The sequence below is a fragment of the Castor canadensis genome, chromosome 1, assembly GCF_047511655.1.
Source record: "Castor canadensis chromosome 1, mCasCan1.hap1v2, whole genome shotgun sequence".
NCBI lineage: Eukaryota > Metazoa > Chordata > Mammalia > Rodentia > Castoridae > Castor > Castor canadensis.
Window position 1 is genome coordinate 45,762,501 of NC_133386.1, and position 12,383 is coordinate 45,774,883.

The 12,383-nt window shown below is 37.3% G+C and overlaps 1 protein-coding gene across 9 annotated transcripts in view; it reads left to right on the top strand.

Moving 5' to 3' along the window:
- Positions 1-12,383, top strand: part of Ros1 (ROS proto-oncogene 1, receptor tyrosine kinase) — a 128,351-nt gene that overhangs the window by 106,346 nt on the left and 9,622 nt on the right. For 4 of the 9 annotated variants that reach the window (XM_074075738.1, XM_074075741.1, XM_074075744.1 and 1 more), the window contains 4 exons: positions 387-516; positions 8,314-8,411; positions 8,579-8,782; positions 9,831-9,965. In XM_074075738.1, coding sequence (XP_073931839.1) covers positions 387-516; positions 8,314-8,411; positions 8,579-8,782; positions 9,831-9,965 — 567 coding nt within the window. Of the gene's footprint in view, positions 1-386; positions 517-8,313; positions 8,412-8,578; positions 8,783-9,830; positions 9,966-11,704; positions 11,780-12,383 lie in introns of those variants that run through there. The other 5 variants (XR_012448798.1, XR_012448799.1, XR_012448801.1 and 2 more) reach the window with 5 other exon arrangements.

Sequence of the window (12,383 nt, forward strand, 5' to 3'; positions counted from 1 at the left end):
GGTTGGAGTTGTCTTCCTAAAACTGAAAAAATGTATTTCACACTTGTGATGACCAAAAACATGTTTTCAAATATCTTCTGAAGAGAACTACTCGTCAAAATTGCTTTATTTTTCAACACGTAAAATCCCATTAATAGAAAGTTTATTTGTTCTAAAACCCAACCTGTTTTGTCCATTTATATTGGCCACTAGGGGCTGCCATCTTACCTCCTTAAGGCAAGCTCAAAGATCTGTGTTTGGAAAAGAAAGCTTTCACTTACTAGAGAAAGTGAAGTCAGGGGTTTTGAAGGAAACTATGGATAAAGAATTGTTCTGCTCTGCAAAGACCCTCAGCTGAGACTCCTGTCACTGTCATGTCATCTAGCTTGTGTCTTTCCAACTTTTAGCAAGTTTAATCATCCCAACATTCTGAAGCAGCTTGGAGTTTGTCTGCTGAGTGAACCCCAGTACATTATCCTGGAACTGATGGAGGGAGGAGACCTTCTCACCTACCTGCGTAAAGCCCGGAAGACAAAGGTAGGCGCTGGGGCCCACAGCATTATTTCCTACTGCAAATGTCCTATAATTTTCTTTAAGTTCAATATACTGAAGCTTTGGCTGTCAGGAGAACCTTAGAAAGTTTCCATGGAAAGAAATCTTATTAGTTCCTTCATATTAAATTAGGGCAAATTGAACTGATGGCTAAGATTTGAGTCTGTTTTTTGTTTTTTTGGTGGTATTAGGGTTTGAACTCAGGGCCATGTGCTTGCTCTAGGCAGGTGCTGTACCACTTGAGCCATTCCATCAATCCATATTTTTAGTAGTTAACGAGGAAATAGGTCCCTTCTGTCCAGAACCATGTTTTTTTTTTTTTTCTGGAGCATAGGGATTGTGTGGAATGAGAAAGGCACATTTCTGTACTTCATCTAAATGTCTGTCTGTCCCAAATTTTATTTTCAGTCTTGAAGTCTACTAAATTCTAGACTTATGGGTCAGATCTATTGCCCTAGATCTAGCTAGGTTAATTTATCTTTTTAGGTGACAGATCTATTTGGATTTTAGTAGGCATGTCAAACTTACTTTGGCCAAAGCAAAACATTTGAGTTCAAACATCCATCCACCCAGGTCTCTGCTTTCTTTTCCCCTACATCCATATTCACAGGCCCTGCCAGCTCTGCAGTTAGCCTTCATATTGTGGCCTCAGTTCATCTATCTTCCTATTCCAAGTATCCAGCCCACTATGGACCCGGAAATGCTGTGTAAAACTGGACTGGGCTAGGAGGTGACCACCTGCAGATAACTACCTTATACCTCAGATGAGAAGACGAGACAAATCATTAGACTTCAAGTCTGTAAACTTAAACATTTGGGGGTTTTCCTACCAAATTCAGTGCTATATGACTAAAAATTATATAATAAGGTGTGTAAGGTGAAAAACAGAACCATGAACTGTAGTGCATCCCCACATCCCAGGGTTGTGCATATCTTCAGGCATTCAGTCCATGTAAATACTTTGCTTACACTGATACACACTGAATTGTCATTTTGGAGAGGAATCTATTCACTTCCTACTATGCAAGATGAGACTTAAACTCAGACTTCCTCATATACCTGCCCAACTCCACCAATGTTACATATCGAAAACCTTGCTTCTCTCATTCTCCAACAGGTATCATATTTTTCTAGCAAATCAGTATTTCACTATTGATGTAATGTAATAATATTACATTATTATAACTATTTATTATATGCATCCTGAGTTACCCAAATGCTATGATTGTGGTGTTTTTATCCCCCCTTGGGCTAGTTTAATAAGTACCTCTTGTTTTTGTTGTTCATCCTCTTTGTTTTCAAACTACTCAAGCTCTCTGATAGAATTGTATCACTTTTCTCAATATGTTAAATCCATCAGATAATCCAGCACTTCACAGTTTTTCCTTGGACACTGCGTTCCTGGAGCCAGTACAGCTGCTTGCTCCAGGCTAGCTACACATTTGTTATCCTTGGGATTTCCTTCACATTTATCCTGGTCATCTCTCAACTCAGGTCCATGCTCGACCCTTTTACCCTCTGTCTTATGACTACTTTTTTATGTTTTAGGAAAGAGAAAGAATGAGAAATCTTGTGTGTGAGGCAAAGATTTGCTTTTTCATTCTTTTTCTTTGGGAGAAAATGTCTTTCATTCTTCCCCCACACTTGATTGATAATTTGAAAACCCTCCTCCTCAAAAAGTAAAACAAGTATGTCTTAGTTTTCTAATATCTACAATTGTCATTGGGAAGTCTTATACCCTTCTGATTCCTGAATTTATTATCAGTGTCCTGCTTTTTGCTTCTGCCTTTTGGAAAATTTTGGGAAAATTTCATCTATGGTACTCTTTGCCTCTCTAGACTAGATACACAGTCTAGAAAATCTTTAGTTTTGGGATTTTTAAATTATTTCTTTGACCACAGATAACTTTGTTCCCTTTTTTAATTATAGAAATCCTATTAGTTGAATAATGAACCACTTTGTTTTAACACCTCTTACTATTTATTAGCTGTTTTCTCTTATTTTCAGCTCTTTTTCTCTCTGTTCTGATACATTTTTCTCAATTCTATTCCCTAATCTTTTTTGTAGATTTAGGTTATCATACTTCAGTTTTCATAAACATATTATTATACTTTGCATTTTAAAAAGTATTCTGTTTTTTCATAGATATAATTTTTGTCTTATTTTTCTTTGGATGTTAATAATGTTTTTTTAAAGTATTAATTTACTTCCTTGACTTTTTTTTTCCCATCACCATTTTGGAGTCTGTTTTCTTTTCTTTCTTTTTTCTCTTTTATTATTCATATGTGCATACAAGGCTTGGGTCATTTCTCCCCCCTGCCCCCACCCCCTCCCTTACCACCCACTCCGCCCCCTCCCTCTCCCCTCCCACCCCCTCAATACCCAGCAGAAACTATTTTGCCCTTATTTCTAATTTTGTTGTAGAGAGAGTATAAGCAATAATAGGAAGGAACAAGGGTTTTTGCTGGTTGAGATAAGGATAGCTATACAGGGCATTGACTCACATTGATTTCCTGTGCGTGTGTGTTACCTTCTAGGTTAATTCTTTTTGATTCAACCTTTTCTCTAGTTCCTGGTCCCCTTTTCCTATTGGCCTCAGTTGCTTTTAAGGTATCTGCTTCAGTTTCTCTGTGTTAAGGGCAACAACTGCTAGCTAATTTTTTAGGTGTCTTACCTATCCTCACCCCTCCCTTGTGTGCTCTCGCTTTTATCATGTGCTCAAAGTCCAATCCCCTTGTTGTGTTTGCCCTTGATCTAATGTCCACCTATGAGGGAGAACATACGATTTTTGGTCTTTTGGGCCAGGCTAACCTCACTCAGAATGATGTTCTCCAATTCCATCCATTTACCAGCAAATGATAACATTTCGTTCTTCTTCATGGCTGCATAAAATTCCGTTGTGTATAGATACCACATTTTCTTAATCCATTTGTCAGTGGTGGGGCATCTTGGTTGTTTCCATAACTTGGCTATTGTGAATAGTGCCGCAATAAACATGGGTGTGCAGGTGCCTCTGGAGTAACCTGTGTCACAGTCTTTTGTGACCACCAAGAGTGGTATTGGTAGATCAATGTCTAGCTTTTTAAGTAGCCTCCAAATTTTTTTCCAGAGTGGTTGTACTAGTTTACATTCCCACCAACAGTGTAAGAGGGTTCCTTTTTCCCTGCATCCTCGCCAACACCTGTTGGTGGTGGTGTTGCTGATGATGGCTATTCTACCAGGGGTGAGGTGGAATCTTAGTGTGGTTTTAATTTGCATTTCCTTTATTGCTAGAGATGGTGAGCATTTTTTCATGTGTTTTTTGGCCATTTGAATTTCTTCTTTTGAGAAAGTTCTGTTTAGTTCTCATGCCCATTTCTTTATTGGTTCATTAGTTTTGGGAGAATTTAGTTTTTTAAGTTCCCTATATATTCTGGTTATCAGTCCTTTGTCTGATGTATAGCTGGCAAATAATTTCTCCCACTCTGTGGGTGTTCTCTTCAGTTTAGAGACCATTTCTTTTTTTTTTTATAGGTTCTTTTTTTTTTTTTTTTCATTTTTCTTTTATTATTCATATGTGCATACAAGGCTTGGTTTATTTCTCCCCCCTGCCCCCACCCCCTCCCTTACCACCCACTCCACCCCCTCCCGCTCCCCCCCTCAATACCCAGCAGAAACTATTTTGCCCTTATCTCTAATTTTGTTGTAGAGAGAGTATAAGCAATAATAGGAAGGAACAAGGGGTTTTGCTGGTTGAGATAAGGATACCTATACAGGGCATTGACTCACATTGATTTCCTGTGCGTGGGTGTTACCTTCTAGGTTAATTCTTTTTAATCTAACCTTTTCTCTAGTTCCTGGTCCCCTTTTCCTATTGGCCTCAGTTGCTTTAAGGTATCTGCTTTAGTTTCTCTGCATTAAGGGCAACAAATGCTAGCTAGTTTTTTAGGTGTCTTACCTATCCTCACCCCTCCCTTGTGTGCTCTCGCTTTTATCATGTGCTCATAGTCCAATCCCCTTGTTGTGTTTGCCCTTGATCTAATGAGACCATTTCTTTTGATGAACAGAAGCTTTTTAGTTTTATGAGGTCCCATTTATCTATGCTGTCTCTTAGTTGCTGTGCTGCTGGGGTTTCGTTGAGAAAGTTCTTACCTATACCTACTAATTCCAGAGTAGTTCCTACTCTTTCCTGTATCAACTTAAGAGTTTGTGGTCTGATATTAAGATCCTTGATCCATTTTGAGTTAATCTTGGTATAGGGTGATATACATGGATCTAGTTTCAGTTTTTTGCAGACTGCTAACCAGTTTTCCCAGCAGTTTTTGTTGAAGAGGCTGCTATTTCTCCATCGTATATTTTTAGCTCCTTTGTCAAAGACAAGTTAGTTATAGTTGTGTGGCTTCATATCTGGGTCCTCTGTTCTGTTCCACTGGTCTTCTTGTCTGTTTTTGTGCCAGTACCATGCTGTTTTTATTGCTACTGCTTTGTAATATAGTTTGAAGTCAGGTATTGTGATACCTCCTGCATTGTTCTTTTGACTGAGTATTGCCTTGGCTATTCGTGGCTTCCTGTGTTTCTATATAAATTTCACGGTAGATTTTTCGATCTCTTTAATGAATGTCTTTGGAATTTTGATGGGAATTGCATTAAACATGTAGATTACTTTAAGGAGTATAGACATTTTTACTATGTTGATTCTACCAATCCATGAGCATGGGAGATCTCTCCACTTTCTATAGTCTTCCTCAATCTCTTTCTTCAGAAGAGTATAGTTTTCCTTGTAGAGGTCTTTCACATCTTTTGTTAGGTTTACACCTAGGTATTTGATTTTTTTTGAGGCTATTGTAAATGGAATTATTTTCATGTATTCTTTTTCAGTTTGCTCATTATTAGTGTATAGAAATGCTAATGATTTTTCTATGTTGATTTTATATCCTGCTACCTTTCTGTAGCTATTGATGATGTCTAGAAGCTTCTGAGTAGAGTTTTTTGGGTCTTTAAGGTATAGGATCATGTTGTCTGCAAATAGTGATATTTTCACAGTTTCTTTACCTGTTTGTATTCTTTTTATTCCTTCTTCTTGCCTAATTGCTCTGGCTAGGAATTGGAGTCTGTTTTCAATGTGAGAAGATTTTCTCAAATGTTTGCCAATTATCTTTTTTCATGAAATGCTAAGGATTGAACCCAGAGCCTTGTTCATGCAAGGCAGGAGCTCTACCACTGCACTACATCCCCAGAACTTTTTTGGTGATTATTGGCTGTTGTTTATATTTAATTTGGGGCCTAAGAAGTTGATTGGGATCTACATGTTTGAGGAAGCTTCCTTCTGGATGTTGGGTGGATGGGACCCTTCTGTTCCCTTGGGTGTCTCCTAATGCCAGTGTCTGAATCTCTTCCTTGGCAGGTCAGTTTCACCAGACAGGAATTAAGATGGGCTCTAAGATCTGAAAGCTCAGTGTGAGCTCTCATTTAATTCTCTCCTCATTATCAGTGCAGTGCCTTAATAGGATTGGTGGTGTCTTTATACTCTGAGTTGTTCAGGTTTAGTTTTCTGTTGGTATTTGTTTATTCTGCAGAGAAAAGCCTCTTGTTGTGGTGGGGAATGTAAGAACTAGTTAGCTCTGAAATAACCTAAATATTCCTCTTGCTTTCAGTCCTGACCCTTACCCTGCATTCAGAAATATCTGCCACTTCCCACTCTGGAGCTTTTGTTGGGTTTTATCACCACAAACAGCTCAATTCTCTTCTCCCTTTGCCAGCAGTCACCTGTCCCCTGCTCTTGGCTCTGCCAAATGACCATTCCTTCACCTGCTTTCCCTCTTCCAAAATGTTCTGTCTGTTTAATCTGTTGTCCCAATCCACTTGTCTGTGAATGTTTGCAAACTTTCACCCTATACCATTGTTTTAATAAGGAGAGAGTGGAAAAAAATGCACACATTCTGGCCCCATCTTTAACAAGAAAGTTTATCTGTAGATTTTGTTTTATTTTTTTCTTAGTGGATAAGGGAAGAGGTTGAAGACAGACTGATAGAAAATATGGTTCTACTTTTTTTTTGGAGGTACTGGGGCTTGAACTCAGGGTTGTCACCTTAAGTCACTCCACCAGCACTATTTTTCTGGAGAGTTTTTCGAGATAGGGTCTTGAGAACTACTTGCCCAAGCTGGTTTTAAACTGTGATCCTCCTGATCTCTGCCTCCTGAGTAGCTAGGATTACAGAGGTGAGCCACAGGTACCTGGCTCTTCTTTCTTTTCTTTTTTTCTTTTTATTCCCCCAAATTATTCCTGTTTATCCAAGATCTTAACTGACTATAATGTCTGCACTTCAGTGCATCCGCTGACTGTTCTGCTGACTTGCCACAACAGCTTCCAGGGATTCATCTTACTTACTCTTACCATAGAGGACAGGATGCTATTAGGTGCCGAGCACCCACAGGGGAACAGCACAGATATTGTGTTCCCCTCATGCTAATTCACTTGACACCAGCCATCTCTACACAGAAAGTGACCTGATACTCTGTCCTAGAAGCAGCAGCATGGGCAACCTCTCTGTCCCTGCTTTCAGACTGTTTGGTTGGTTGAAGGCATAAGATTGATTGCAACCAGATCCAGAACACATCCACTAGTCCTTCACTTTTGGGAGTATTTCATAAACTGGATATTGAATCTAAAGCTTTCTAAGATTCTTCTCAATTTTGATGTTCTAAGGTTGTATCAAATAGAAAAAAGCTTAAAAAAAACTATGAAAATTATACAAATATGCAGTAGTAAATATATTGCTTTCCAGATATAATTGAATTTGTCAAATTTTTGTTAAGTGGCTATTATATGACAGTGAACGATATGGCTCTTGCTAGCAAGGAACTCACCCCATTATAGTAGCTGCCTTGGGGCTGTGGTCGGTAATTTCCAAAGGACTCTACAAGAAGCAGGGCATGGGGGAGCTAATAAAGAATAGGAGGCTGGGAAACATGGAAAGTTTTTGGATGTATCAAATTAGGGATGATAAAGGCCTGAACTAAGGTAATTGCAGGGAAATGGAACACAGAAATGTATGACTTTGGCCTATAGGTAGGAATTTTGTATTTTTCCCTATGCTACTAATAAAATTTTGACTTTTTTTTCATCTAGAAATCATTGCAACGAGCACAGGCTTGAGTGTGTATTTGTGCTGTCTGTTTTAGATGAGAGGAGTAGTCTGTGATCTGAAAAACAGAGTATTGCAGGCAATTATATGGAACTCATATGAGGAACAAGTCCATTGTCCTAACTGACATGATAGAGAGCCACTGGCCAATAATTAAATTAGTTAACATTGATTAAATGACTGTTATTACTACTTAAGAGAGCAGCCTATTTTTTAAGTCCCTGTTATGAATCAGCAATATTATATATCTTATTTTGAATCTTACAAAATCAGTATTATTATGTCCATTTTACAAATGAGAAAGTTGCTTAATTAATTAAACAAATTGAGCAAGTTCACAAAACTAATAAATACCTGAACTAGTTTTCAAATATTGGTCTGTGTGACCTCGTACCCTGAGATCTTTCCAATAAAAATTCTGTATCATCTCTGCTTACTATAAATATAATGTACCATTTATGTATATTTGGATAGAAAATATAAAATGGCTATTCCTTTTTTTGAATTCTTGTAACCATAAGTAAAAATACCTTTAGCACATCATATACAAATGTGTACATGCTTGTGAGTATATGTACTATATATATATTCACATCTATATATACATATTTTGTGCAAATTAGAAAAATGGTTTTAATTTTCCTTTCATTTCTTACAGTTGCATGGTCCTTTACTCACTTTGGTTGACCTTGTAGACCTGTGTGTAGATATCTCAAAAGGCTGTGTATACTTGGAACAGATGCACTTCATTCATAGGTACAATGATATTGGATGCAAGGTTATTACTAGTATTGGCTTAATAATCACTTGTACTTTGGGTATATCATGCAAGATATTTAAAAGTCTCTCTTCTTTATACATCTACTAATGTTGCTTGTCTAATCTCTGAAACTTTGTTATTATTAAATATAACTTCTGCATAGGGATCTAGCAGCTCGGAATTGTCTTGTCTCTGTGAAAGACTATACCAGTCCTTCACGGATAGTGAAGATTGGGGACTTTGGACTTGCAAGGGACATCTATAAAAATGATTATTATAGAAAGAGAGGGGAAGGCCTGCTCCCTGTTCGGTGGATGGCTCCAGAAAGCTTGATGGATGGAATCTTCACTACTCAATCTGATGTATGGTGAGCTGAAAGGGACACAAAGAAATGTAGGCAGAACTGTCAAATGTCAGACATAAAAGGATTTTAAAAGGATATCTAATTTTCTTAATATAAGAGAACAGAAGACCAAAGAAGTTAAATGGTTTGCCTCAAGCTGATGGTCAAGGGGGAACTTTCCTGAGTTTCAGCCATTTGTATCCCATTCCCAATCACTTTTATGAAATGATACATTTACTTCAAGTTTTTTGTTATACTCCAAAGCCCTATAAACCCACGATTAAACAAATGCCTACTGTTTTGGGATGTTTGTTAATTTATAAGAAGACTTTAAGTCATGGATCACAAAAAGAATATACCATTTGGGAGGTTTGGACATCTCTTTATTATTTGAATAAACCTTCATTTTTGTTTGTTGATGCCCAACTTTTGATTGGAGCTGCTTAAAATGTAAAAATTTGTTCAGTTTTAAGCTGAGTTGGCCATAGGCAAAATTGTGGATGAGAAAAAAATTGGTCCACAGTGCTGTCATTTTACTAGTGACTTTGGTCTCTATATTTATTGCCATTCTACCACCTTAAACTTGGGGGAAATGATGAAATGGTCTCTTGTCTCACCTTCATGTGTCTGCATGTAGATGGTGTGAAATTCTTAGGTAATGGAGAACTTCAGTGGGGTTTCAACTAGGGGAAGGAACAGAATGTGTGTGTGTGTGTGTGTGTGTGTGTGTGTGTGTGTATGGATGTGCGTGTGCCCCTGCATGTGCCCATGTATGAGTGCGGGAGCATGTACATTTGCATGTGCATGTGTATCTGTGTGTTTGTGTCTCTGTGTGTGACTGGATCCTTGTCTGAGTGCATGCCCCCATCACACAAAGCCCTTTCATCATCTTTAAAATGTGGCTCATCTTCAGTGTCTTATTCTACTTTTTCTAATGTCAATCTAATTATAAGGCCAATAATGCCAATCTCAAAGTAGAACCCAGAGTTCCAGGAATAATGATGTTGGAGAGGCTACTGTAAATATGATATTTGCAATCAGTAAAATTAAAGCAAACCCTTTAATATCTCAGGTCTTTTGGAATTCTGATTTGGGAGATTCTAACTCTTGGTCATCAGCCTTATCCAGCATATTCCAACCTTGATGTTTTAGATTATGTACAAACAGGAGGGAGATTGGAGCCACCAAGAAATTGTCCTGATGATCTGTAAGTTAATGATATTAACATAATCACCCCAAAATAAAAGCAAAAACGTGCACATGCAATCTTAGGTCTCATTGGTGTGTACTCTTAAAAGAAAAACTGAGATTTGTATGTTTGTAAATACCACACAAAATATAAATTGATCGTGGTACTTAATTTGCTAAACACATCATGGATTATTTTTACTTATATATGCACATGATATTTCACTCAGAAACAAGATTTTAAAGAATAGAATATATTTATTAGTAATTAAACAAATAAATATAAGCTGTGTGTGCTAGTGTATTAATTTTATTTTGGGAGATTTGATTTGGATAATATCTTAATCTGCATATTAAAATATTCTACTAAATAGGAATAGATTTTTTCCTGTTTTTTTTTTTTTGGTGGTACTGTGGTTTGAACTCAGGGTCTCATGATTGTTAGGCAGGCTGTGTACCACTTGAGCCACTCTGCCAGCCCAGGAATGTATTGTTTAAAAGTTAGATTGCCTGTAGTGATATAGCTGATATTGATTGATGGGATATACTACTACTGAAAATTGTGTATATTGATCTGTTTATGAACTTAACATTAAATTACTAAGTATTAGTGACTCTCTCTCTATCAAATTGCTACTGGCCATTAATGATGAGTGATTTTTTTTTTTTTTTTTTTAGTGGTACTAGAGGGTTTCATGCTTGCTACTTAGGCGTTCTCCCACTAGAGCCACTCTGCTAGCCCACTACTGGCCATTATTGAATTTTAATAGTGATCCCCAGAAAAGTGAGTGCTTTTGCTCTCGGTATAAAAGAAAAAAAAATTACCAGGTTATTATGTTGAATACTAATTCATATAACGTGGACAACCTCAGCAGAAATATCAAGCCTTGAAACTTTTCCCAAGAGTTGTTTTACCCCAAGAGGTTTCTAAAAGAACAAATAATCAACAAATATAAATTCTATTATACATACAATGCCATGCCAATGATTGTGGAGGTTACAGACATTGTTATACAAGAGCCACAGCTCTTCAGCATCTTGGAATGTATTTTGAATGAAAAGTCACACACAGAGCAGTTGGGTGGCCAGCCAGCATGTAATAAAGTGCTAAACTGTGCAGTACAGACAAGTGCAAAAGGAATTAGCAGTATGCAGATGCACACCGTGGTTGTGCTGCCTTGACTACAAGGTGTTATTTAGAGGAATATTCAGACTTGAGCCAAAAGATGATTAAAAGCTGGGCACCTTGGTGAATGTTTCTGTAATATTTAAATCTTCCAGCTAGAAGAACATATGAATTACTGATTTAGCTTTTATATTCTCTGTGATATTTTCAGGGAGATCAAATATATACACACTTGATCAAGCTTGGTAATACTGCCTAAAAATGATTTATGAGTCTTTGAGGTGGGGGGGAAGATAGAGAAAAATCTATAAATTTGAAATAAGAAACTGTAGAAAAGTTGAAAACCTTTCATGTAGGGCTTGAGGAACAAAACCTCAGCAAAGTAAATATAAAATAATTTTTAAGTAAGTAGTTGGTGAACCAATCATTATTTTGCTTTCCTTACATATCTCTTAAGCACTCAGAAAATTTCTCCAGCATTTCAATTGCACAAAAGTTTCCTTATTCTCTTAAGATTTTATCTAGCATGTTGGTTCCCCCATGTGGGGGTGAATAATGTACTTCATCATTGTCATACAATATTTTTGGAAAGGCATCTTTGGAATACATTACTGAATTATACATTTTGGCAGGTGTGTTCAATGATTTTGTTTGGGGAGGATGGAGATGAATAATAAATTACTCTACAGTGGAGCAGAAAAATGTAGGTGTGTTGAATTTTGCTCTATTCAAATGTATCTAAAAATGCAACTAGAAAGAGAAGGAAGGAGTGCTAGAAAAGTGCTAGAAAACTATACCTGATTAGGAGTGGAAAAGGATAATATTCTTTCTAACTTTATCTTGAATATTCATCTGTTGAATACATTATTGACTTATTTTTTAAATAAAAATACAGTTTCCTTGAAACCAAAAATTTCCATTGGTGATTTTGAGCATCATTAATAAAAACAGCAATGCTGCCAGCCCTCCACAGGATGCATGACTCGGCAGAGCTCTGGGAAGGGTTAAGATTCACTGCCAACCAAGAAAACAAGCCATGCTAGGAAGTGGAGCTCTCAGCAATGCCATTCAATCTGGCCTCAGCCTTAAGTTGTCATGATAAAGATTAACTACTCTCCTTAGAGTACAGAGGGAACAATTTTTATTTGAAGCGGTTCTCTAAGATCACAGGCCCGGCTTAGAAGGTTGAAAGTCTGCACTGAGCCATGCTGCACCTTCTATTCACTGATTAAATACTCAGCACCTGGGTGCACTTTAGGTCAGGTGAGCCCCTAGATAACTGGGCTGTTCCCAGTCATCACTGGAATGTGA